Raw genomic sequence first — 24,473 nt, 5'->3', positions numbered from 1 at the left:
TCTAATGGCTAGAACGCAGGTCTAACCAAGTCACAGTTCTGCCCACTCTCAAGGGGAGAGGATTATACAGGCCATGACTCGCTGGGGGTCATCTTAAGATGTGTTGACACCAATTCTTATAAATCTTGTTAATCTTAGAGGAGCTTGAGGAAGAGATGACAGAAGCAGCTGCAGACTCAAATGAGGACCCGTTGGAGGAAACGGAGGACCTGGAACCTCTGGAGCCAGACGATGGAGGTAAGAAAGCTGGCCCCACCCCTGCACTGCATTCCTGCCCCTGCCCCTCCGTCCTGACCACCAACTCTTTGGGGCGGGTCCCAGCCTCGGTCTCAGTGTCTCCTTCCACACGGTGGACAGGGAGGCCCGGCTCAATCATGGTGCAGGGGGAGCTGCAGCTGTGCCATGTTGGGAAGGCCTGGCCACGGGAGCACCTCCCGTGGTGACCCCCTCAGCACCACACCTGTGCCACCTTGTATCAGGTACTTTCCAACAAGTCACAAACCTCCTCAACATCATGGACAGCGGGGCAGCAAAGACGGATGCTGCCGGGGCAGGTCCTGACATGCGGAAGACGCTGGCCTCGGTGATAATCACAGAGAAGGCCACCAGCGAGCCGTCCGTGGTGATGAACGCCCTCATCCGCTGCCTGCAGGTGCCCGAGGTAGGGCCTGCTCACCCTCGGGCTGCCCCTCTGAGCTCAGCCTGTGGCTGCTTGGGGGTCCAGCCGTCGCTCAGCACACATTACTGACTGTGGCGGGCCCGGGGCCAGGTGCTGGGGCCCAGGGGTGGGCAAGAAGACTGTGAGGTCCTTAACTCTGATGACCAACGGGGGCCTGGGGCTTTCATAACTTTCAAAAGCTGCCTTATTCGGACACAGTGGGTTTGGGAACCGTTGTCCTAGGGCACATGAACTTGGTTACAAAGATGTTGAGCAGGATCGAAGCAGGTGGACGCAGGGCAGCGAAGACACACCAGACGTGGATGCAGGGACGCCTGGCCGGTGGGGAGACCGTGTAGCTGGAGTCGGGGCTGCGATGGGGGATGTTGGGGGAACTGATGGGATGTGTGATGGGCAATCGTGGTAGGCCTCTGACACAGGACAGAGTGGATCCAGAGTGCCAGAAGCCCCTGGAGAGCTTGTTAAAAACCTAGATTATTGAGCCTCAGCCTGAGATTTACTGATTCAGTAAGGTCCGTGGGCATGGCCCGAGAACCAGCATTTCTAACCCCTTCCCCAGTGACGCTGAGGCTGCTGGCCTGGAGACCACACATTGAGAACTGCTGGATTTTAGACTCTCCTGTAGCCTTTGGGGGTGGGAAGCACATGAGTTCTTTGTAGAGGTTCTTAATGGAAAGCCTCATTTTATAGAAAGATGTGTGGCAGCTGAGAAGGTGTGCCAGAGTCCGGGAGCATGGGCAGAGGGTTTCTATAACAGACTTCTAAAATGTAGGTTTTATTATTACGCCGATGCCAACACTCAGGAGACGAGGGCAGGCCATACGGTGCCGGGCCATGGGAGCAAGCACCAGGGTTGGCCAGGAGGCAGAGGGAGCGAGGAGAAAATGTGGAAAAGAGTCTGTATCGTGGTCTCTGTCGGGGAGGATGGGGCAATTTGAATAACTGAATAATAATGGGCTCTAGGTATGGGGATCCCCATTGTCTGGCACCTGGTCCCCGAGTTAGAGCCTGATACAAAAGGTGGTTGGGGTGCAGGCTCTGGATTGGTTGGCTGGCATTTGAAAAGCCTAGCTCCAAGCTGAGTTATTTGCTCTCTGTAGCAATAATTGCGTCGCCCTTGGAGGGGCCGTCTCCCCCGGGTCAGTGAGGCCCCAAGATGTCAGGAAATATAAACAAATTTAAGAACACGATTAATCCCCGGGCCATCAGGAGTGATAAGTGGCAATAAATAGACAATAAGCAAGCAGGTATGTTTTAAAAATTGACGCGTTTCAAAGATTTCAGTTATTCATCAAGCAGTGAGGGAACCAGCAAAATGTTAGCAACTGTTAAGATGAACAATTTTACTTCTAGAGATTTATATTCTTTACCAGACAAAACTCATTTACATTGTCACGCAGAGGAATAATTTTTGTCGCTATGGGGGAAACATTGTCTGCGTTGGTATCAGTTTCCTACAACTGAGCTTCTATGCCCATGGAGCCGTAACCTAGCCTAGACCATCACCATCAGGAGGTCAAGGACACGCTCTCCTTGAGGCCCGATAAACCCGTGAGCGGCTGCAGACGGCACCCACACCTCCTCTGGTGCCTGTTCTATACTAGTGTCCAAGTCTTGGGCAATTTTTGTCTTGTGACCATAAATACTCTCCAGAGATTCCTCTTGATCACAAACAAGGCTGCTCTTATAATTTGCCTGGCTGTTTACGCAGGTGCTGCAAGAGCACTAATTGCAGCTCTCTTGGAACTGCCTCCTTGAGTTCTCTTGGAAAATCTAGAGCACGTATTGTCAATGGGGGTGATATCATCCTGAGGTGGGTAAATTGGGTTCTCGGGGTGGGGGCTGAAGAAAACCTTTTTTATGTATAAAGCTCAGAGATGCCTATAGCACATAAATAGATATGTAATATACTTGTGGTATTAGGGTTTTATGGTGGGGGGGATTAGGAAAAAAATGTCTAAGAAAGCTTTTTTGGGGGTGCCTGGGTGGCTCAGTTGGTTAAGTGTCTGCCTTCGGCTTAGGTCACGTGCCTGCGGTCCTGGGATCAAGCCCTGGTCAGGCTCCCTACTTGGCAGGGAGCCTGCTTCTCCCTCTTCCTCTGTCTCTCCCCCCTCCCTATGCCCTTTCTCTCTCTCTCTCTCTCTCTCTCTCAAATACACAAATGAAAACTTAAAAAAAAAAATAAGAAGGCTCTTTACAGAACAATAAAAAATAGGATTGAGGGACACTGGTCCAGGGCCAGGCACTACTGAATAGCCAAGGCCCCACAATTTTCTTTCTTCCAGGGATTTTCATGAGGAACCTCCAATTAGAGTTTAGAAACTTTAGTTATAGGCTATGCTAAGATCAGGCAAGTAAAGCCAAAACTTTCTGGAACAGATTTCACTAGGAAAACATAGAAATTTGGGTGAATTCTTTTCTTCTTGAGGTGCCCAAATTTTCCAAGGCCTCTGGGCCACTGGGGAGTGACCACCCTACTACCTGAGGGAGGAGGCCTTTGCCCAGGGCTTTGCAGGTCATGGCCCACACTCATTCTTCAAGAGCGGCTCCTCAGACCTGATCAAATCTGATTCTCGAATGTGCCCTTTCCAGGCGTGGTCTGGGTTGTACCATTTATCTGCCCAATTCTATCCTAAACCAGGCCATTTAGAAATGGTGATAAGGTGATATAGGAACCAAAGTACAGTAAGAGGCACACCTGCTGGCCTCAGGTGCTCCGTCACCAGGGCAGACTGATTTCCTGGGCTTTCAAGTGGGCCAGTGCCAAGTTCCTGGAGGAGCTTGCGTGCTCACCATTTGACACTTGCCTTGCTGAATATGCCAGCCTGGACACAGAGAAGAGAGGACAGACTTGCAGGCCACACCGACAGGGCCAGTTGGATGAGTTGAATGGGGAAGGGCAGGAAAAGGTGTTGGAGGTGGAAGAGTAGGGCCTGACTCTTGGGCCGTTTAAGGATGGTGGGCACAACTGCCCAGATGGGAGATTAATCATCCTGCAGCCAGGCCCAGCGTTGGGAGGGGAGGCTTTCCCCACACCACCAAGCAATTCTCAAACGCTAGCTGGGTGTCCTACAGTTCCACTCAATTCCGACGTCTCCACCTGGAGACAGCATGAGATCCCACAAGTTAAGGGCTGAGTCCCACAAGACTGTCTCCGCGCCCTGCCCCCGTGCTTGTCACCTGTGCCTCTGATCAATTGGCTACAGAATCCACTCCTGGGGTTCAATTAATTCGCTAGAGTGGCTCACAGAACTCAGGGGAATAGGCTCCTTACTAGAGTACTAGTTTGTTATAAAAGGATATAACTCGGGAAGACCCAGACGGAGGAGATGCAGAGAGGAAGAGGCGTGGGGAGAGGGTGTGGAGTGTATGTGCTTTCTTGGGAATCTCTCCCAGAATCTCCCCGTGGTCACCAGCCCAGAAGCTCCCTGAGCCCCGTCCTACAGAGGCCTCCTTACAGAGGTGTGGTTGATGAAGCCATTGGCTACGGTTCCTCCATTCAGATTCTAGCTCCCCTTCCCTCCCGAAGACTGAGAGGTCCAACCCTCCCATTGAAGAAGGGTTGGTTCTCCAGGCAACCAGCTCCCATCTTTAGGTGCTAGCTAGGTCACCTCGTTAACATAACTGAGGACACTTTAAATCGCTCTCCTCGCTTAGGAAACTCCAAGAGTTTTAGGAGCTCTGTGCCAGAGTGGGACAGAGATCCAATACATGCATCTTATAAATCACAGGTGCATTGCAGGAGGGAGATGATGGCAGACTGTACTGGGCGGGTGGGGGGCTGGGTCCGTCCCTGGTGCCACGGCCCAGCCCAGGATCTTCCCTCTTGCACTACTTGTTTCCCAGATTTCTACCCAGCGCAAAGTCAACATTTACAACATCCTCCAGGAGATCATCCAGCAGGAGGGAGAGCTGGAGGAGCAGGGAGTCCAGAGGTTGGTCGCCATCGCCTCCAAAGAGATGAGGGAGACCCTGGAGGTAGGAGAGCCCTGTCCCCCATCCCCTTCCAACCAACCCAGGGGCTGGGCCATTGGTACGCATGGCGTGGTGTGCACAAGGCTCTTGTCCGGTGACCTCAGTGGAGGGGTTGGGGGGATAAGAAGAGGCTGAGCCCAAGAAACACATGGGCTGGAGCAGATGTGGGGCAGGAGGGTTTGCATGAGGGCCCAGCAGATGGTGGGGCCCTACATCCCTCTCCCGTCCCCTGCAGGCAGACGGCTATGTGAAGGCCGAGGTGGCCAGTGACACGCTGGCGGCTCTGTCCCGAAACCACTTCAGCTTGGTGATGTACGAGCTGCAGCACCACCTCAAGCCCCTCAACCTCACGGATGAGTTTGTCATCATCACTTTGGCGAAGCTGGCCAATGGCAACGGTAGGTTCCCCATGTGGGTCCCCAGCCCAGCGTCTGGTCCTGTAGGCCAGCCTGGCGCCCCCTCCTGGTCTCTGCCTCTCTCTTCTCTGACCACCCCCGTCCCTTTCTTTTCTACTTTAAAATTTTTTATTACATTTTATTTTTTAAAAGATTTTATTTATTTATTCATGAGAGACAGAGAAGTAGAGACATAGGCAGAGGGGAAGCAGGCACCCCACAGGGACTCGGTCCCAGGACCCCAGGATCCTGACCTGAGCCGAAGGCAGATGCTCAACCACGGAGCCACCCAGTTGCCCCCCTTACATTCTTATTTTAATTCCAGTTAGTTGCCATGCAGTGCTCTAACTAGTGTTATACTAGTTTTGGGTGTGCAGTGTAGTCACTTAGCAATTCCATACATCACCCGCTGTGCATCATGACAAGTGCGCGCCTCACTCCCTGTCTCCTATCCCACCCAACCCTCCCTGTTTTCTTATCTTTCTCTGGCATTCCTACTTTCTGTTTCCATGTGTCTCCCTCTGCTAAGGTTCTCCATGTCCCTGCCTCTCATTTCTATCTCTTCATTCCTCTCATTCTTTCTCCAAACTTTTCTCACTCTCAGGCCCCCTCCTCATTCTACCAGTAGGTGCTGGGCTCCGGCTCTGCGCAGGGCTGTGGTAGGTGCTGGGCCATGCAGTGAATACGAGGTGCTGGGTTCTGTCCTATAAAGGACCGTAAACAAGTCAACAAGTCATCATATACGATGAGGGGTAGGAAGAGAACAGCCTGGTGGCTATTTGAGGTCAAGAGGGAGGGGACCGCAGGTTTGTGGGACCTCAGTGAGGTAGTGACATTTCAGCTGTGACCCGAAGGGATGAGAAATGATGGTAACTGTGTGAAGAACCAGATGTGCATCACGTGCAAAGGGCCTGAGGCAGCAAAAGGCTTGGTTTCTCAGAAGAACTGAGGGGTTACCATGGCTGTAGTCAGGATGAGGGGGAGATGGTGTAAAGGGGGTTGGAGAGGCTGGCAGGGCCTCGGGGAGGGCATGGTGGAGAATGGACTTCACTCGAAGGCACAGGAAAGCCGTTGAGGGATGCAAAGCTGCAGCTGCCTTGTGGAACGTAGGTTCCAGGAAAACCATCCTAGCTGTTGTGTGGACGGAGAAGGGCTAAGAGGCGTGTAGTGAGAGGTGCTGGTGGTTCACGCTGGGGCACATTCCATGAGTGGGGGACACATGGGAGACACAGATGAGGCTCCAGTGGATGGGATTGCTGAGGAATTGTGTGCTGGGGGTGAAGGAGTAAATAGGAGGAGCCGAGGATGATGCCGGCTTCAGGTCTGAGCAGCGGGCCAGCGGCAGGTGCACTGAGTCCACACGCATGCGGGATGTCGGAGGGGGGAGGGCAAGCGGCCAGCTGATGTGTGGTTGCAGAGCTCGAGGGCAGGGGTGGGGCCTTCCTCGCAGGGTCCTCAGTACACCCACACCTGCAGAATGGGTACAGGGAGAGGAAAGGAGAGGAGAGGGGAGGGGAGATGGGAGGGGAGGGCAAAGGACAGAGAGGGGGAGGGGAGGGGAGAGGGGAAAGGAGGGGAGAGGAGAGAAGAGAGAAGGGGGGAGGGGAGGGGGGAGGAGAGGCTAGGAGAGAAGAGGGGGGAGAAGGGAGGAGAGGAGATGGGAGGGGAGGGGAGAAGAGAGAACAGGGAAGGGGAGGGGAGGGAAAGAGGAGAGAAGGGAGGGGAGGGGAGAGGTGAGGCAAGGGGAGAGGAGGCCACACTGGTGGAGCAGCCCAGTGCAGGAAGACAGCTGGCAGGCATCTGGGGACAGCATGGTGGTGTGCACGGAGGCTGTGAGAACAGGGACTCAGGAAGGGCCCAGGGGCCAGTGTGTCCCCTTGTGCACGGGCTCTGGTCACACGGGGCTGGTGGAAGCAGACAGACGGCAGAGAGGCCTTGAGGGCAGGAGGACTAGCCTGCTGAGGTGGCAGCTGGAGGGCCCGATGGAGGGGGGTCGGTCCTGGGTGGGGAGGGTGACTCTGTGTCCCAGAACCCCTCCTCTGTCCCCCTCCCCACCTCCGGGTTCCTTCCTTTCTCTGCCTGCTTGTTGCCTGCCTCTGGTCCCCGCCCCCCAACCCGGGCTGGGCTGTCTCCCTGTTTCATCCAAGGACATTCCTGGGACACCTCGGAGCAGAGTCGGGCATCTACCCCTGAGCCCCACTGAGTCTCCCCTCCCCAACTTCCCACACTTCCCTGCGGCTCTTCGTCGTCGTCGTCCTTTTCTTAAAATAATAAAAAAAAAGGTTTTATAGACTTATTCATGAGAGACCCAGAGAGAGGCAGCGACAGAGGCAGAGGGGGGTCCCGATGCGGGACTCGATCCTGGGACCCCGGGGTCCACACCAAGCCCAGGGCAGGTGCTCAGCCACGGAGCCACCCAGGTGCCCCACTTGGTCCCCGTCTCTGTCTCCTGGCCCCGGCTCCTCCCCCGTCACTTGTTTCTAGCTCCGTCCTTTCAGGCCACGCGACTTCCACGCTGCTTGCTGCGGCCCCGCGGGCTGGAGGCGCGGGCCAGGGGCTCGTCCTCCCTGCGCCCCCGACCCCGACCCGCGCCTCTCGCCCGCCGCACAGTGTTCGAGTTCATGCCGTACATGGGCATCACGCTGGCCACCATATTCACGATGCTGCGACTCGCCAACGAAGCCAAGATGCGCCAGGTGATCTGCAGCGGTACGTGCCGGCCGGGCTGGGCAGCCAGGTGCAGGGGCCTCGCCCAGGCCCGGACATTGCCGACCACCACCCCCATCCGCCTGCCTCTGGGTTTGGCTCTCGGGGGGCTGAGCTGTGGCGCGTGCGTCCAGGAGGACGTGGCCTGGCGGGAGGGAGTTGTCACGGTGACTCGGATCCACAGGAGAGGGGCCCAGGGAAAGCGGCTCTGACGTGGCCTGACCTGGGCAGGTCTTTGGTGCCGTTTACATCTGATCTCCTGGGCCTGGGTTTTGATTTCTTGAGCGTTTTGGGGGGCTCCGAATCTCTGATACCTGAGAACAATGAGGCAAAATGCGTTCACCGGCCTCCGCAGTACGATCCTCGGGGTGTGACTAGGGCCACAGCCCAGGCTCCACTCTTGACCCCTGCACCTGAACCTCAAGGATGGGGTGGACGCCCCTGTATGTGTAACACCGGGGCCCCTGCACGGGTATCCAGCTGATAAGGGTCGGAAGGGCAGAGATTAAGGGCAGAAGAAAAGGTTTTCTAGGCCTCGGCCTGAGGCCACATGGGTCACCTGCTGGGTCCCCAAGTGTGCAGCGCTCCCCCTGCAGGAGGTGCGTGGGGAGGCCTGTCAGGCCCCTGCTCCTCCAGGCTCACTGCATCCCCCCCTCGGGGCTCACTGCATCCCCCCCCAAACCCGCAGCCATGGAGACCTTCTGTGAGACGGTGCAGTTTTACCTGAGGCATCTGGAGGACAGCGTGTACCCCGTGATGACCGAAGATCAGTTTGCCATGAAGCTGTTCCCCCTGTATCGCTACTTCGTGACCGTGTGGCTGAGGAACCAGAATCCCGAGGTGAGAAGCCCCTTTCTCGGTGGGGGGAGGGGGGTCCCGTGGTCCCCCCAGGTCATGGCTCCCCAGCCTGTGTGGCTAGGAGGGCTCAGAGACCCCTGGGCCCGGCGTCATTCCCGGGACGCTGGAGAGACAGCGGCGTGACAAACAGGAGCTGGACAGCAGGGCACCTGGAGCCTCAGGAGGCCGGCTTGAGACCGGCGCCCCGGGGTGCTGGGTGAGGGGCCCCGGTACAGTGCATTCGACCTGAGGGAGCTATTTCCGCATCAACTCTACGCTGCAGGACTGCTCTGCACTCGAGGACACTGAGGCCCTCAGAGAGGTTCTGCTGAGTGACCGAGCTGGGACTCGCAGGGACGGTCCGGCCTCGTCGCCTGCCAGTGGGGGTCTCGGGGGGGCCCTCCGTCACGTGTCCTTGACTCTCTGGGTGCGGTGACGGCCCTGGTGGGCCAGCATGTGGCCCTGCAGGTACGCGACTGCCGGGGGTCCCGGGCTCCCGGGGTAGGTGAAGCTGGGGGTCATCAAATCCCTGAAGCCCATGCTGAACCTGCTCCTGCCCAACGATGACCTGCGGGACCAGGTGTATGACTACATCCCGCTGCTGCTGGCGGAGTACCGGGGCAGCCTGGAGGCGCTCTTCATCACGCAGGTCAGAGCTCGCTGGGCCTCAGCCCGGCTGGACGCTTGCTTCCAGGACGGGGTGGGGGGGGGGGCGGCTAGGGACGAGTCACCTGGGTAGAAGCTGGGGCCTGGCACTTGTTGGATTTTCGAGAAAACTGTTGTTCCAGGCGGGAGGGACAGATCCCAAAGTGTCTTGGAGGCCACAGTGAGGTGGTGCATTAGTTCCCTGGGGCGGCTGCCATAAGGCCCTGAAGGACGGCCTGGGGAAGGATCCTTTCTTGCCTCTTCCAGCTTCTGGTGGCCCCAGGCATTGCACAGCTGGCCGCCCCACCATTCCAGGGTCCCTCTCCCTCTTCACGCGGCCTCTTCTCCGTGTCTGCCTCTGTGTCCTCTCCTTTTCTTACAAGGACATCGATAGTTGGACGTAAGGTCCACCCTAAATCCAGGATGGTCTCATCTGAGACCCTTAACTAACTATGTCTGGAAAGCCTTGTTTTCAAATAAGGTCACATTCTGGGGTTCCTGGTGTACGTGAATTTTGGGGGGACCCTTTAACCCACGACAGCCCCTAAGCCACATGAGATGGAGTCTTGGCAGCGTTCGGAGTGGAGGTGTGACCCAGGCTGAAGATACTGTAAGGGGATCACTCATCTGTCTGCAGACGAGGCGTGGTCCTCAACTCTAAAAGCAAGAAGCAGGAATTAATGTGATAGATCTAGAGGCCCGCTGCTGGGTCGCTCTGGCGAAAGAATGGGCTTCACCTCCAGGTGGATCTGAGAGAAAGGGGAAGAGGGCCTTGAATGCCATGCTCAGTGGCCGAGCACAGCCCTTTGCAAGCTTCACTGTGCTAGGCCCTGCCTGGGGGCTGGCCGAAATGCAGGGTCAGATTCAGCAGGGCTGGAGCAGGGCCTGAGAGGCTGCGCTTCTAACTAGCTCCCGGCGGAGATGCGGATACCGCCGGCTGCTGGGCCACGCTGCGTAGCAAGAGTCTAGGGTTAAGTGACCTGGATCGGCAGGAGGTCATCTCCCACCATTTGCCTGTCTGTTGTAGGTCTTAAGGCAGATCCTGGAAATGTCCGTCACCACCAACACCCCAGTCCCCGAAATGCAACTGCACACCATTTTCACAGAACTGCATGTCCAGGTGAGGCCGGCAAGCTTGGCTGGGGCACCAGCATGCTCAGGGTGGATCAGTGGGAAGTGGGCTGCGGCAGGTGGTGTGGCCGACCAGGGGACAGGGTGTGATGGTGGTGGAGTCCTGGTCTTGCTCACGGGCTCCCGTACCCCCAGGGTGGGTGTGGCGGGGTGCAAGGTGTTGATGCCCACGTGGTGCTGGCACGGCCGGGCTGGGCTGGCCCTGCACTTGCATCCCCTCTCTGGTTGTGATCTCACCACATTCCCTGCACGCCCCGTTCCCAGGTGTGTGCCAAGGTTCCTGCCCAGCAGCAATACAGTAGCCAAAACCTGGTGGAGATTGTACAGTGCTTCATAGCCCTTGGTGAGCACCCCCCTGTCCGCTGTGAGTGAGCCTGGGCAGTCCCAGCCCCGGGACTAAAGCAGCCTTCTCCCTGCAGCCCGGTCCTATCCCAAGGAGTTGATGAAATTCTTCTTCAGTCAGATAGAGATGAGCAAGGAGGCCATCCGCGTGGGGACCCTGACCCTGATTAGGGCCGTGGTGAGCGCAGATGGTGAGCAAGGACGGAACTGGACCGGGCGGGAGGCCAGGGAGGCAGGTCTCACCCACGTCTGGACCCTTGTCATTTCCTCTTTCATAGACCCCACGGGCTGGACCATGGAGTCACAGCTCCCGGATGCTTCCTATTTTCTACCCTTGGGCCTAACCAGCACCGTGACCCACACTCCCCACCCTCAGTCGTCTCCTCAAACTCTGAATCCCAGCTTCCCTCTGAGTCTGAATTCCAAACTTGTAACCTGAATCCTAGAACTAGCCCCCCCACCCCGGACCCCAAAGTGAAATCAAAGGCTTTTTTTTTTTTTTTTTCAAAGGCTTTAAATAAGGCCGAATCCCACCGTGTAGGTGTAGGGCTAAAGCCCCACTGTCCCTAATTGCAGTTAAACACCCTGATTCTAAATCCCTAGGCCCAAACTCTAAACCTGGCCTTGCAATCAAAAGGGGGAAACCTGTCCTCAACTGGGACACTAGCTCAGACGGCACCTTTGTGTGAGTTGGAGCAAGGCACCCTTTGCTGGCAGCCTGTGGCCCTGCAGGTACGCGATTTATTTAGAGGAGCCCGGGCCACTCCTGTTCAGCCCTTCAACAGGGTGCCCTCGAGCACTGCACAAACTGGGCAACTGTCTATGAAGCACATTCTGCTGCCAGTAAAGCCTTCTCTGAAAAGCAAAATAAAATACAAATTTAAGCAACAATGAGACCATCTTGAGTTGTCTGGCGGCCAGAGATGATCACGACTAGGGTTGGCCTGGCTACTTTTCTGTCAAAGGCCGGCTAGTAAAAACATGTTTGGCTTTACAGGCCATACGGCCCCTGCGACAACGACTCAACTGTGCAAAAGCAGCCACACACTGCAGAGGGTGGCTGTGTTCCGATGAGACTTTGTTTACAAAAATGGGCTTTGGGCCGGATTTAGCCCGCGGGTTCTGCTTTGCTAAGCCCAGTGCTGGAACAACAAGCAACCAGCTTCTTGCACTTTGTGGACAGGGGGTGTGAACTGATAAAGCATTCTGGGCGCTCAATTGGATACGGACCAAAACCTGGGCTTAACCATCCCGACTTTTTGACCAGTGACCGTTGTCTGAAGGGAATCCTTCCCCTAAAGGTAACCGGACAAGGATGTTCGTGAGCGTGTCTTGTGTAAAAGCAAAACCCTGCAAACAGCCTAACAGGTTTTCTATAGGGGGATTCCTGAAGCGAATGAGAGTTTATCCACCTAGTGGGATATCACTCAACCATAAAGGGTGTAGTCCGTCTGTACCTTTTTGTGGACAAGATGCCCTCTCTGGGTGAAGGGCAGCAGGACACGCAGCACCACCTTGGTCACCTGCGGGAAATCCACATGCTTATTGCTGCGTGAGTTTAGGGGACACACCGGGACTGTTTAATTCTGCAAAAAATAAAATAATAATAATAATAATAATAATTCTGCAAGGAGCATATACTATTTTTAAAATAGGGGGCGGGGGGGTGTAAGGCTTCTACTTTGCAGGTGCAAACTTGGAACTGTAACATGCTTCCTCAGTGCCTGGTTATCTGCTACCTCCATCCTGTCCTGCGCGCCTCTCCTTCTTCCAGCAGCCTTGACCTGTAGTAACATGGGGCCTTGAGTGTAGCGTCAGGTTGAGCACCCAACCGTAATTCTATCCATACTGGGCCTCCCCAGAACCTTCTCGTGGCTCTATCTTAGGTCTCCTAGTCTTCCTCCTCCCCGAATCGACCGTCAGCGGTGCTATGACTCATAAGCACTTACAAAGCACTTCTGGTGTGCCAAGCACTGGGTTGGCTCTTTACTGCTCGCAGAAGCTCCGCGACAGAGGTGCTATTATCATCCACATTTCAAAAGTAGGGAGACTGAGGCTTAGGGGGCAGCGCTGAGGAGTTCACCTGAGATCACATAGCTAGGATGGGGCAGACACAGGATTTGAACCCAGGCAGCCCGGCCCCAGCACCCCGGCTCTGCAGCGCTGTGCCTTGTGACCAGTGCGTGCCCACTGTGTGCCTGGCCCTGCGTGTCCACCGGGAGGCACTAACGACGTAGGAGGTGGGGACCCTGCTGGCAAGCAGAGTCCACCTGGGTTCCAAAGGGAATCACAAAGCAGAGAGGCCAAGGGAGTGAGGTGTAGAAACACCGTCCCCTGGCCAGGCGGGGTGGGACAGGTGTTGAGGGGACAAGGAGGTGGCCAGCGAGGCTCCTGAGGGAAGTGTCCCCGAGCTGTGGTGGGAGTCAGAGGCTCCTAGGAGGCGTGATGTGGATGAGCCACCTGACGCCTGGCTCCTGGTGGAGGGTGGTGGGCAGGCCTGGTGCTCCGGGACTCTCGCTTCCCCCCGGGCCCAGCTCCGAGGCTGGTGGCCCTCCAGGCTGGTTTTCCTCTTTCAGAGCCCAGAATGAATATCAGGACCATCTCCTTGGCCATCCGGGTGGTCAAGAACACCCTCTCTGACACCCGCTTCAAGGTAACAGGGCAGAGACCTGGAAGGGGATGGTGTTCAGGGCACACTGTGGGGGACCCAGAGGGAGGCCCGGCAGGTGGCCTTTGTTCATCTCCTGCTCTGTGGGTGGGGGCTGCCTGCCGGAGGCCCTTTGATGGGAAACCTAGATTCCTGGGTGGCATGGAGTAGGGGTAGAGGAGAGAGGCCCACTGGAGCTGCGGTCCTGCTCCTGAGACACTTACTGTCATCAAGTGAAGGGGCTCAGACACCGCCCTGGGCAGAGGGGAGGCTGAGTGAATCCTGAGGGTTTTATAAAATCTTTACTGCATTTGAAAACAGCAACTGAGGAATTCACCCTCACCCTCCAAATAGAGGATAAAATAAAAAAAAAACAAAACCACAGCCCAGGTCCACTGTAGCCACAGCCACCTTGGAATGTAGCTTCAGTTCTGGCCGGTGGCCCTGGAGGTCGCTGCATGTCCCCTGGGAAGGCCCAGGGGGGTGAGGGTCTGCACAAACGTGAGAGGGCATGGGGCCGGGGAGGGGCTGGGGCTGGAGATTTAGGCAGAGCCATTCTCAAGACGTGGAGGCCGTCAAGGGGGGGTGGAGAATAGGCGTGTTCTGGGCTGGCCAAGCCTGGGGAGCCCAGGATAAGAGTCAGGCTGTCCCCACAGGGCTGCCTGAGGATGGAGCAACCCATCTGGAAGGGATGGGTGTGCTCCGTGTCTCTGAAGGGCTCAGATAACGGCCCTGGGTGGGCATGCTGCAGAGTTTGATTCCTTGGATGGATGAGGCAAGGGGTGGTGGACAGAGAGGGCAGTAGCCCCCGACCCCTCCCCACCCAGAGCACCCCCAGTTCCTAGCTGTCTCATGGGACAAGATTGGGTCTTAGATGCTAAGCCCCCCAACTGGGGAGCCCACCCCAATTCCGGCTTGTCCACTGCCCTGTGCCCTCAGGTGAGGATGGCTATTCTCCGCATCATCGGCCAATTGGCTCTATCCGGCTACCAGGACAGGATCAAAGGCTGGGGCCTGAAGTATGTGTCCGTGCAGCTGACCCTGTCCACCTACAAGCTGGTGAGTGGCCCTGATATGCAGACCACGGTGCTGCAGGTCCTTGGAAGGGGTTTCCAAAGCGTTGAGGAAAGAATCTGCTTGCTGCACCTGTGCTTGAACCCGCACGAATCTACATCCATGACACGAGTGCCCACGTGCGCGGCAAGCTGTAGGTAGAGGTGTGTGCAGTTGCCCAGGTAGGAATCTAGAAAACTCTGGAGACCCAGTATCTGGGCATGGAGCCCCATGGGGGTGAGGAGACCACACCTGAGACCGCAGCAAGCCCCTGCCGGCCCATGAGCAGGGACCCCTGGGTTCTGGCTTCCAGACAAATCACCGAGAGAGCTTCTATCAGAGGGATCTGGAGGAGAAGATGGTCCATAAAGTCACCATGGACACCGTGAGGATCATAACCTCCTCCGTCAGTGGGATGACCAATGTGAGTGTGTCCCCCGCCCCCTGGGCCAGGCCCCTACAGGTGACAGCTTCACCTGTGTGCGTCCTGCACCAGCTCGGGGCAAATGGCACATGCCCAGAATCCTGTGCTGTTGCTATCTGGGATGCCGGGAAGGCCCCAATCGTCCCACTGCCTGAGCAATTGCCCTTGAAGATGCAATTCCAGAGGCTGTGCCCTCGATGGGAACCTGGTTCCCCAGAGCCTCAGGCAGTGGCTGGCACACAGCGGGCCTTGATACATACCCATTGACTTCTAGCCAGAAATGTGTCCCTTCCACCCAGATGTGTGTGTGTGTGTCTGTCTGTGTGTGTGTGAAGAGATGATTCGAATGGATTAATTCCGCAAACATCCAGGGAGCTCCTACTATGTGAAGACATGAAGGCATGTGCTGGAAGGGCTCAGCACGTCACAGGCTTAGGGGGGGAAACGAATGTGCCAACTTTTCATTGCGACACAGGGTGACCTAGCAAAGAGTGGGAAAAATTTATAAGGAGGGGATCCTTGTCCTTTAAGTGAGGCCTTGGGCTAGATGCCCCCCGTCCTGGGGCAGTTTCTCATAATAACAGAGATACTGAGAATGATGGGAGCTACCATCCGTGGAGCTGCTGCTTAGGGCAGGTACCAGAATATGGGGCGGGTGTGGGGCGAGCTGGACGGGTCGGCCACAGCTGCCCTCCAGCTAATGCTGCCTCTGCCCCCCTGCCCGCCCCCGCCCCATCCAGGAGTTTTGGGTGAGGCTCCTGTGCTACATCATGGAGACGGATTACACGGAGGCCTTGACCCCCATCTGCATCAGCCTCACTAACCTGGCCGAACGCCAGCTCCACGCCAAGGACGCGGCGGCCGGTGTGGCCAGCAAGAGCAAGCACGGTGGGCAGGGGGGCCGCTCGCTCTCTTGGAATAATTCCCCTCCCCGTCTTCCAGGGAGCGTCCAGAAATCCAGACAGCCAGGCCAAAGGCCTGCCCTTATCATACCTGAGGAGGTGCTAAAGTTGTGCAAACTTCCTTTGGCAGGTTCATTCCTCATGTCCCCTCCCCCCGCGCCCTGTCCCAAGACCCCTCCCTGTGGAGATTCAGCTGTTCTCCAGGTGTGGCTTGTCTGGGTCTCTGTGAGCCAGCAGGTCCCATCCGGGTGGGTGCTCTGTAAACCACCCTACCATGGCCCCCCTCCCCCACCCCCAACTCGGCACCCTTGACAGGAGACACTCAAAAAAGTGACTGGCACGATCTAAGGGGCAGGATGACGCTGCTTGTTCCAAGGGGGCTGTTCTCACCGACCTGGGGCTTTCTTTGCTGGATGGGCATCACTGGGGATGGGCCTGATTTTAGGAGCCCTTTAAGGACCAAGGGATAGCCAATGGTGAGGGGTCTTCTTCTTGACCTCATCTGGACCCTGGGCCAGCTCCCCCACCCCCATGACATCTATGCTTTAGCCCAAAGCATGGTCCTCCCCTCTTCTCAGGATAAGCCACTTAAAATAATGTTCCTTATGGACATATCACTGGTCCCTGTGCCAACCCACTGGGGGCAATGGGATGGTGTTGGGGAAGTACCTTCCAGGGCAAAGCCCTTCTCAGAGTAACAGGGGCATGGGAGCAGGGGCGGGCATGTCCTGGTTCAAGCTACACAACTGGAGCAGGTTCCCATTTCCTTCTTCCTCAGTGGACCTGCCTGCACCCCAGAAACTGTTGGCCCGTCTCCTGGTGAGTGGCTCACCCAGGCTCTGCCCTGGCCTGAGCAGGCCATGGCCTGTGGCACCTCTTCCTTGAGTTCCTAATTCCCAAAGCCCTCAGTGGGAGGAGGGAACTAGACACTCGGCTGGACAGAGTGTTCTGGGTCCCTTCCATTCCTCTTGGGTAGATGGGGCAGGGGCAGTGTGTTCGGATGCCCAGGGACCTGGTGAGGACATGTTCCCAGATTCCTCTGTTCAGCCTTTGAGCAGCTCTGCTGCATCCCCATGACACTTCCAAAGGCCTGCCTTCACCTGGAGGTCTTGCATCTATTCTTTCGTTTTCTTTCTTCTTTCTTTCTTTCTTTCTTTCTTTCTTTCTTTCTTTCTTTCTTTCTTTCTTCTTTCTTTCTTTCTTCTTTCTTTTTTAAGAGAGAGTGGGAGGGGGAGGGACAGAGGGAGAGGGAGAGAATCCCAAGCAGGCTCCATGCCCAGCACAGAGTTGGATGTGGGGCTTGATCTCACAACCCTGAGATCACAACTTGAGCCCAAATCAAGTCAGATGCCTGACTGACTAAGCCACCCAGGTGCCCCCCTTCTCCTCCTTGTGTTGACTCTGGGCATTAATCCACATTCCACGGAAGCCTCAGGTGGGGAGAAAGCCCACTATCTTACCCTTCCTCTCCTTTCTGGGAACAAAATGCCTGGCACTGCCCAGCCTGGGACAGGGCCCCACTGGAGTGTTGGTGCTCCCCAGGTGCTGATGTCATCCCCCTACAAGGGGGAGGGCCGTGGAATAGCCATGCTCAACCTCCTGAGGACCCTGAGCCAGAGCATTGCGCCCTCCATGGCTGACATGTGGGAGGCGGAGATCCCACTGCTGGTCAAGTACTTGGAAGGTGAGGCATCCGGGTCACCGACCCCAAGTCAACTCTCCACCTGGAGTGCATACTGAGAGTCCTAATCCTGTGGCTTGAACAACAGGAACCAAAGCTCAAGGTGGACCAGTATGGCTTATTTAGGTCCTTGGGGGAGTGGGGAGGGACATGCAGTGTGTGCTGAGCCCATCTATGGAGGGCTTTAAATGCCTGACTAAGGAGGCTGATCCAGAGGGGAGCAGCAGAAGAAAGTAGCATATGTGGACCTTCTTTCTGCAGAACATACCGAGTTTACTTGGAATCAGAAGACCTGGGAGGACAAGCTAATTCAAGTAAAGATGTGATCCAGCTTGCTGAGGTTGGGTAGGGAGAAAGGGGAGGGGTGCATGGGAGGATGCTTGGTGGGGTTGGCATGTGGAGAGTTTAGGAGTCCCTAAAGGACACTTCTCCTTCTGTCAGAGAAGACTTGGGGAGTACCAGGCATGTCCACAGCTATATCTGTCAGCAGGGGAGAACAGAGAACCTTCTATCCTGGGGAATCAAGTGTTCAGGAAAGCAGCACAGCAGGGACTCTCCTGCCTCCAGCCCAAAAGCCACAGCTGCTCCCTGCTCCACAGAATGTTAGCTCTGGGTCAGGGTTCAGTGGGTCGAGCAATTTAGGAATTGGGGAGGGGGTTGGAGAGGGTGAGTCACAGCTCAAGGTCACACAACACTCCTGGAGCCTGGGAGAGAACAGGACTGGGGGCCTTTGACATTGCCCACCGACGTCTTTTGCCTCCTCAGTTTCTGAGAAACTCCCTTAAGAAGACCCGAGGTTCCAACTGGAGCTTGCGTCTGAGCAAAGAGCTGAACAACCAGATCGAAAGCTTCGATAGCCCCTCTCTGGAGAAGGTTTGTGTTCACAGTGTCAGGGCAACTCAGACAGGGAGAGGACTCCAGGGATGGTGGGATGGAGGCTCAGACTGTGTGAGACCAGCTGCACCTGTGGCTGTCGACAGGGTCCTGGGAGGAGAAGTGGGTGATTTAGGCCAGTGGGTTTTTGTGTCTTGTCTTGTTTTGTTCTTCTCTAAGAACCTGCCTCGTTGAAGCTGGGGTGGGGGGTGGGGTGGTCCCTTCTTCAGTCTTCCTGGTTCTCTCACTTCACTCTCCACCTGAACTGGTCTCCTAGCAGAGTGCAACAGACAAGGATCCAGATGTCTGAACAGGTTTTGGCAAATAGTGAAAATGATGAGGATGACATTGAATTACAGAAGGGGGCTGAGGGGTTGCTGATCTAGCTCATCAGTGAAGACGATGAAGCCAGGAGGGGGCAAACAAAGAGTAGGCAAGCTAAGATTTGGAGCAGCACCTTCAACTGTCCCCACCCCCACTGGCAGATTGTTGGATGTCATTGTGTACACCTGACCCATCTAGCTACTGGCTCATGACCGTGTGTGTCTTTATGACCTAAAGACCTTTAAGACCTAAAAAGGTCTTTATGAAACTCGGAACATTGTTGAGAGAAGTCAGAGGTCTCAATTAACAGAAAGGATCCCATATTCACAAATTGGAATATGATATGGTCAAGATGGCACAAATCCCCAAATCTCTCTACAGATTCATTTTGACCCCTGTCATAAACCATAGCCGGCCTTTCCCTCTTTGTCTTTTTTTTTTTAAGATTTTATTTATTTATTTATTTATTTATTTATTTATTAATGAGAGACACATACAGAGAGAGGCAGAGACACAGGTAGAAAGAGAAGCAGGCTCCATGCAGGAAGCCCAATGTGGGACTTGATACCAGGACTCTGGGATCATGCCCTGGGCCGAAGGCAGGCGCTAAATGGCTGAGCCACCCAGGGATCCCCCTCTTTGTCTTTTTTTAGAGATTGACAATCTGATCCTAAAATTCATGTGGGAATACAAGAACATCCAGTCTTGCAATATCAAGACTTCTTACACACAACTACAGTAAACAAGACAATGTAGTACTGGCATAAGGATGGGTAGACAGATTGATGCAATAGAATCGAGAGTGCAGAAATAAACCTCACATTTACTGTCAGCTGCTTTTGGGCAAAGTCTTCTTGGATATGAGACCAAAAGCACAAGTGAGGAAAGAGAAAATAGATAAATTAGACATCATCAAAACTAAAAATTCTTATGCTGAAAATCATGCCATCAAGAAAGTGAAAAGACAACTCCTAGGATGAGAGAAAATATTTGTAAATTAAGTCCTTGATAAGGGACTTGTATCTAGAGTATACAAAGAATTCTTATCACTCAATAACAAAAAGTCAAGTCAGTTTAGAAATGGGCAAATGATATGAATAGACATTTCTTCAAGAAAGTACACACATGGTGAGTAAGCATAAGAAAAAAATGTTAAAGATTATCACTGTTAGGGAAAATGCAAATCAAAGCCACAAGGACATATTACCTCATACCCACTAGGATGGCTGTGATAAAAAAGACAGATAATAACAAATATTAGCCAGAATGTGGAGAAATTCAAACACTTATCTATTGCTGGTGTGAATGGAAAACCAGTTTCTTGAAGTATTAAATACAGAGTTACCATATGATCCGGGAATTCCACTCTGAGTTGTATATGCCCAGGGGAAACAGAAACATAAATCCACACAAAAATGTGTACATAAATGTTCACAGTAGTAGTGTTCATATAGCCAAAAAGTAGAAGTAGCCCAAATGCCCACCAATGGATGAAAAGATAAACAAAAAGCACAAAATATGGTCTATTCATACGACGGAATATTATTCAGCCGTTAAAGGGAATGAAGTACAGAAAGGATGACCCTTGAGGACATTATGCTAAATGATAGAAGCCAGACTCAAAGGAATGCAAACCACCACATACTCATTATAACATTCCATTTACCTGAAATGTCCAGAATAGGCATCTTCTTAAGCATCTACAGAAAGTAGATCAGTGGTTGCCAGAGGCTATGGGAAATGTGCAGTGACTGCCAACAGGTATGAGATTTCTTTGTGTGTTTGGAGGAGTGATAAAAATGTTCTAAGTTTAGATTGTGCTGATAGTTGCACAACTCTGTGACTAGACTGCTGAATTTGTAGACCTTAAATGGGTTAATTTTATGGTATGTAAATTATATCTCAATGAGATGTCTAAGAAAAGGTTTTCAAAAAAAAAACAAAAAAAAAAACAAAAAAAAAAACAAAAAAAAAAAAGAAAGAAAGAAAAGGTTTTCACAGGTGTCAACCAAAAATTGTGTTTGCTCGGAGAGATAGATAGCCTTTATAGCCTGTGTGTAAAATAACAAAAAGCAAGGCTATCTTACAGATAATCTTCTTTGTGGGTATAAGATCTCATCCAATGTCAATTTAAGGACAATGACCATTCACAAGAATGTCGTATGCAGGATGTGAGGGCAATCTGGCTGTGACATGTGTCACCTCATTGATTGCCAGAGTTGATTTGGCTGATCTGGCTGGCTAGCTGGGTATCTCCATCCTCCCTCACTGCTTCATGTGCGTCTCCCTCGAAGCTGCATGCCTGGTCAAGGAGGATGACCTTCCCCAGTAGAGGAGGACTGTTTCTTGGTCATGGGTGTACAAATACCTGTGCTCCCCTGATAGAACTTCCAAACAAGCTCTCAAGGTCCTTTTTAAGAACATAGGGCAGTCAAGCTTCCAGGACTCCAGACACATCCAAACAAAGCGATACATGTGGCAGTCGCCTTTCTTTAAAAAGGACACAAAATGAGATGCCTAGTGGCTCAGTGGTTGAGCATCTATCTGCCTTTGGCTCAGGTCGTGATCCCGGGGTCCAGGGATGGAGTCCCCCATTGGCTCCCTGCGAGGAGCCTGCTTCTCCCTCTGCCTGTGTCTCTGCCTCTCTGTGTCTCTCATGAATAAATAAATAAAATCTTAAAAAAAAAGGAAGTTGTATATGATATTTAATAAGCAAATGTGTGGAATTCAACCTTATTTCAATAGATCACCTAGCCCAGGGAAAGTATATCAATAAGTAGGATTTTACTGGCTTAGAAAACTTAAGGAGGCACAGTTGGATACAGAACTTCACCAGGACTGTCCTCTCTCTTCTCGGCTCAGCTGGCACCCCTCAGGTAGGAGCAGGGTGACCACCAGGAGCCTCCAGACTTACAGTCCCAGGTGTAGGATTCAGTCTTCTCCCAAAATTGATATGCAGAAATCATTATCTTTCCCACATTCAAATAAAACAAAAATACAATATAATGAAAAAAGATCCCATTCCGAGTAGCAACACAATGTAAATACGTAATTGAATAAATTATTGACTATATGATATGTGTGGAACTAGTGTGAGGAACAAAAAATGACAAGGAGGGGCAAGGACACAGAGAAATGGGATGACATTGACACAATCTTTGTTGTTGGCTGGGAAGTCTCAACGTTGGAAAGCCGTCCATGTTTCTCAAATTAATCTGCCATACAACGTACTCCCCGTCAAAGTCCCAAAAGGAGTTTTTGTGGAAATTGGGTAATTTTATGGAATTTGACTAGATTGTGTCCAAGTTCATCTGAATGACCAAGTGGAAGAGAATAGCTAGGAACATATCGACAATAAAGTTCACGAAGGAAGGATTTACTCTCTTGGAACAGATCAAAGATTTAAGTGTACAAAATGAAAGAAAACCGTGGAACAACTAGGAGAATATATCAATGAATATTTTTTTTTGATCTTGATGTGGAGTAGGACTTCATATGCATGAAAGACAGCCAAGAAAGGCAAAGGAAATGAAAGACACTTTCCTCCGTGAAAATGAACAATTTCTGTGTGACAAAGTCACAATATAAAATCAAAAGAGAACGGAGACCTTAGGGGGAAAACAAAGCAGTAGAGTGATCTGCTGGTTGAGGCCTCTGGTATGCGAGCCTCAAGAAAGGAGCCTCAGATCATGCTCGATTTTTTTTTTAAAAAAAGATTTTGTTTATTTAGAGTGAGTGGGGGTGGGTGGGGAAGAGGCAGAGGGAGAGAATCCTCAAGCCAACTCTGAGTTGAGTGCAGAGCCAGATGCCGGCTTTGATCTCATGACCCCAAGACCATGACCTGAGCTGAAACCAAGAGTCAGGTGCTTGGCCAGCCTGGCCACCCAAGCACCCCAGATTTTATTTTATTTTATTTTGCACCCCAGATTTTAAATCCTGCTTCTATCACCTCCTCCTTGCGTTTTCATCTCCCAAAACGGCAACCATATCTACCATCTGGAGTTGCCATGTGGGTTAAATGAAATAAGACATGTTTGTTCTTGTTGTTTTTCCAAACCTACACATGAGGCTCTTATGGATAAAAGAGAAGACAGGAGAAATAAGCCAACAGGAAATGGGGCAAGAATACAGGCAGGGAAAACTATGGAAAGAGCTCAGATGTCCATAGATAGATGAATGGATAAAGAAGATGTGGGATATGTTTACAATGGAATACTACCCAGCCATCAAAAAAAAATGAAATCTTGCCATTTGCAATGTCATGGATGGAACCAGAGAGTCTTATGTTAAGTGAAATAAGTCAACCAGAGAAAGACAATCATCATATGATCTCATTCATATGTGGACTTTAAGAAACAAAACAGTGGATCATAGGAGAAGAGAGGGAAAAATAAGACAAAATCAGAGACGGAGACAAACCATAGGAGACTCTTAGCCATAGGAAACAAACTGAGGGTCACTGGAGGGAAGGTGGGTGGGGAGATGGGGTAACTGGGTGATGGGTATGAAGGAGGGCACAGGATGTAATGAGCACGGGGTGTTATATAAGACTGATGAACCACTGACCTCTACCCTCAAAACCAATAATACACTATATGTTAATCAGTTGAATTTAAATTAAAAAAATAAATAAAAGGAATACAGGCAGGGATTCAGAGACTGGATCGTGAGAAGGTGCGAAGGTGATCAGCATGGCTAATCGGCAGGTGCTCTTAGATTGCTTAGTGTGGGTGAAAATTGGTTCAACCTCTATAGGGGTGAATAATTTGGCCACTATTTATAACACACTTCCCTGCACGCAGTCCAGCCCTCCACAATAACCTGCACATTTAAAGACTCGACGAAATGCACAGATGTCTGTGCACCGAAACAAAAAGCCTAGAGTGTGAGGCAGGGGACTCTCCATGACGGCAAGCCCTGGAGGGCGGAGCAGAGAGGCCTGAAGCTCCCCTGCCCCTCTGCCTCTCCAGGGCTTTCTGTATCGGGCCCTGGGCCTCACGCTGGCCATGGGCCTGGAGGCCGACAAGGTGGAGGTGCTGCTGCTGGAGCTGCTGTACAAGACAGACTACGGCAACGACTTTGACCGGGAGGTGAGGGTGCCCCGCAGCCCCCTCCTACCCACCGGACCCCTCTGGACCCTCGGGGTTATGGGCATGTGCTTACTTGTGAGTGCATGAGTGCCTGCATGCTTCTGCGTGTACTGGAGTGTGTGTGTGCATGTGTGTGCACAGGTGCGTCCGTGTGCATGCCTGTGTGTATGTGTACCTGTGCGGGGCGGGGGGTTCCCTGCCCGCCGCCCTCAGCCCAGCTGGCTGGGTCTCTTCCTGCAGGGCGTGATTCTGTGCTTTGGCCTTTGTGCCCGTGGCCAGGTGAAGACTGTGCTGAACGTGCTCCATGACTTCGAGGAGAGGATCCAGGAGTCGGAGCAGTCCTGGCAGATCGGCGCTTGGCGGGTAAGTGTCAGGGCTCTGGGGGCCTCGTAGACCAGTGCTTTCAGCACCCAGCCGTGGTCCTCGCTAGATCTCAACAGCAAACTCCCCTCAGTGTCACTCGGAGGCCTCCTCCACCAAAGCTTTTGCTGTTGGATGATCTCAAGAACACAGGGTGGGCCTTTCCAGGACCCAGGTATTACAAAGGAGTGCCCGCCGTGGGCTCCTCAGAGCAGCCGCAGCGGCGCCCCTGGGTGCTGGTGAGAATGCAGCGTCCCAGGCCTCACCCCCACCCAGGTGAAGAAGCTGCTCAGGGAGCGCTCAGTGGGTACTTCCCACGTGTCGGGAGCTCTGCCTCAGTGGATCAATGGGAGTGGGGTGGAGAGGCTACCCTGCCCTCTGCCCCATAGAAGAGAAAGCTGCAGCTTGT

At 53.3% G+C, this 24,473-nt stretch overlaps 1 protein-coding gene across 1 annotated transcript in view; it reads left to right on the top strand.

The window, feature by feature from the left end:
- The window catches only part of MROH2A (maestro heat like repeat family member 2A), a 46,280-nt gene that overhangs the window by 679 nt on the left and 21,128 nt on the right, over nt 1-24,473 (top strand). The window contains exons 2-21 of the mRNA XM_041767154.1: nt 139-237; nt 480-661; nt 4,526-4,657; nt 4,890-5,052; nt 7,660-7,758; nt 8,444-8,595; nt 9,098-9,241; nt 10,265-10,357; nt 10,633-10,711; nt 10,788-10,901; nt 13,287-13,363; nt 14,297-14,416; nt 14,724-14,834; nt 15,575-15,722; nt 16,515-16,555; nt 17,279-17,420; nt 17,679-17,731; nt 18,183-18,290; nt 23,585-23,704; nt 23,945-24,067. Of these exons, the coding sequence (XP_041623088.1) occupies nt 139-237; nt 480-661; nt 4,526-4,657; nt 4,890-5,052; nt 7,660-7,758; nt 8,444-8,595; nt 9,098-9,241; nt 10,265-10,357; nt 10,633-10,711; nt 10,788-10,901; nt 13,287-13,363; nt 14,297-14,416; nt 14,724-14,834; nt 15,575-15,722; nt 16,515-16,555; nt 17,279-17,420; nt 17,679-17,731; nt 18,183-18,290; nt 23,585-23,704; nt 23,945-24,067 (2,300 nt within the window). The remainder of the gene's footprint in view (nt 1-138; nt 238-479; nt 662-4,525; nt 4,658-4,889; nt 5,053-7,659; nt 7,759-8,443; nt 8,596-9,097; nt 9,242-10,264; nt 10,358-10,632; nt 10,712-10,787; nt 10,902-13,286; nt 13,364-14,296; nt 14,417-14,723; nt 14,835-15,574; nt 15,723-16,514; nt 16,556-17,278; nt 17,421-17,678; nt 17,732-18,182; nt 18,291-23,584; nt 23,705-23,944; nt 24,068-24,473) is intronic.

This window comes from Vulpes lagopus, chromosome 8 (genome assembly GCF_018345385.1).
Source record: "Vulpes lagopus strain Blue_001 chromosome 8, ASM1834538v1, whole genome shotgun sequence".
Classification (NCBI taxonomy): domain Eukaryota; kingdom Metazoa; phylum Chordata; class Mammalia; order Carnivora; family Canidae; genus Vulpes; species Vulpes lagopus.
This window is presented reverse-complemented; position numbering and strand designations above follow the sequence as displayed.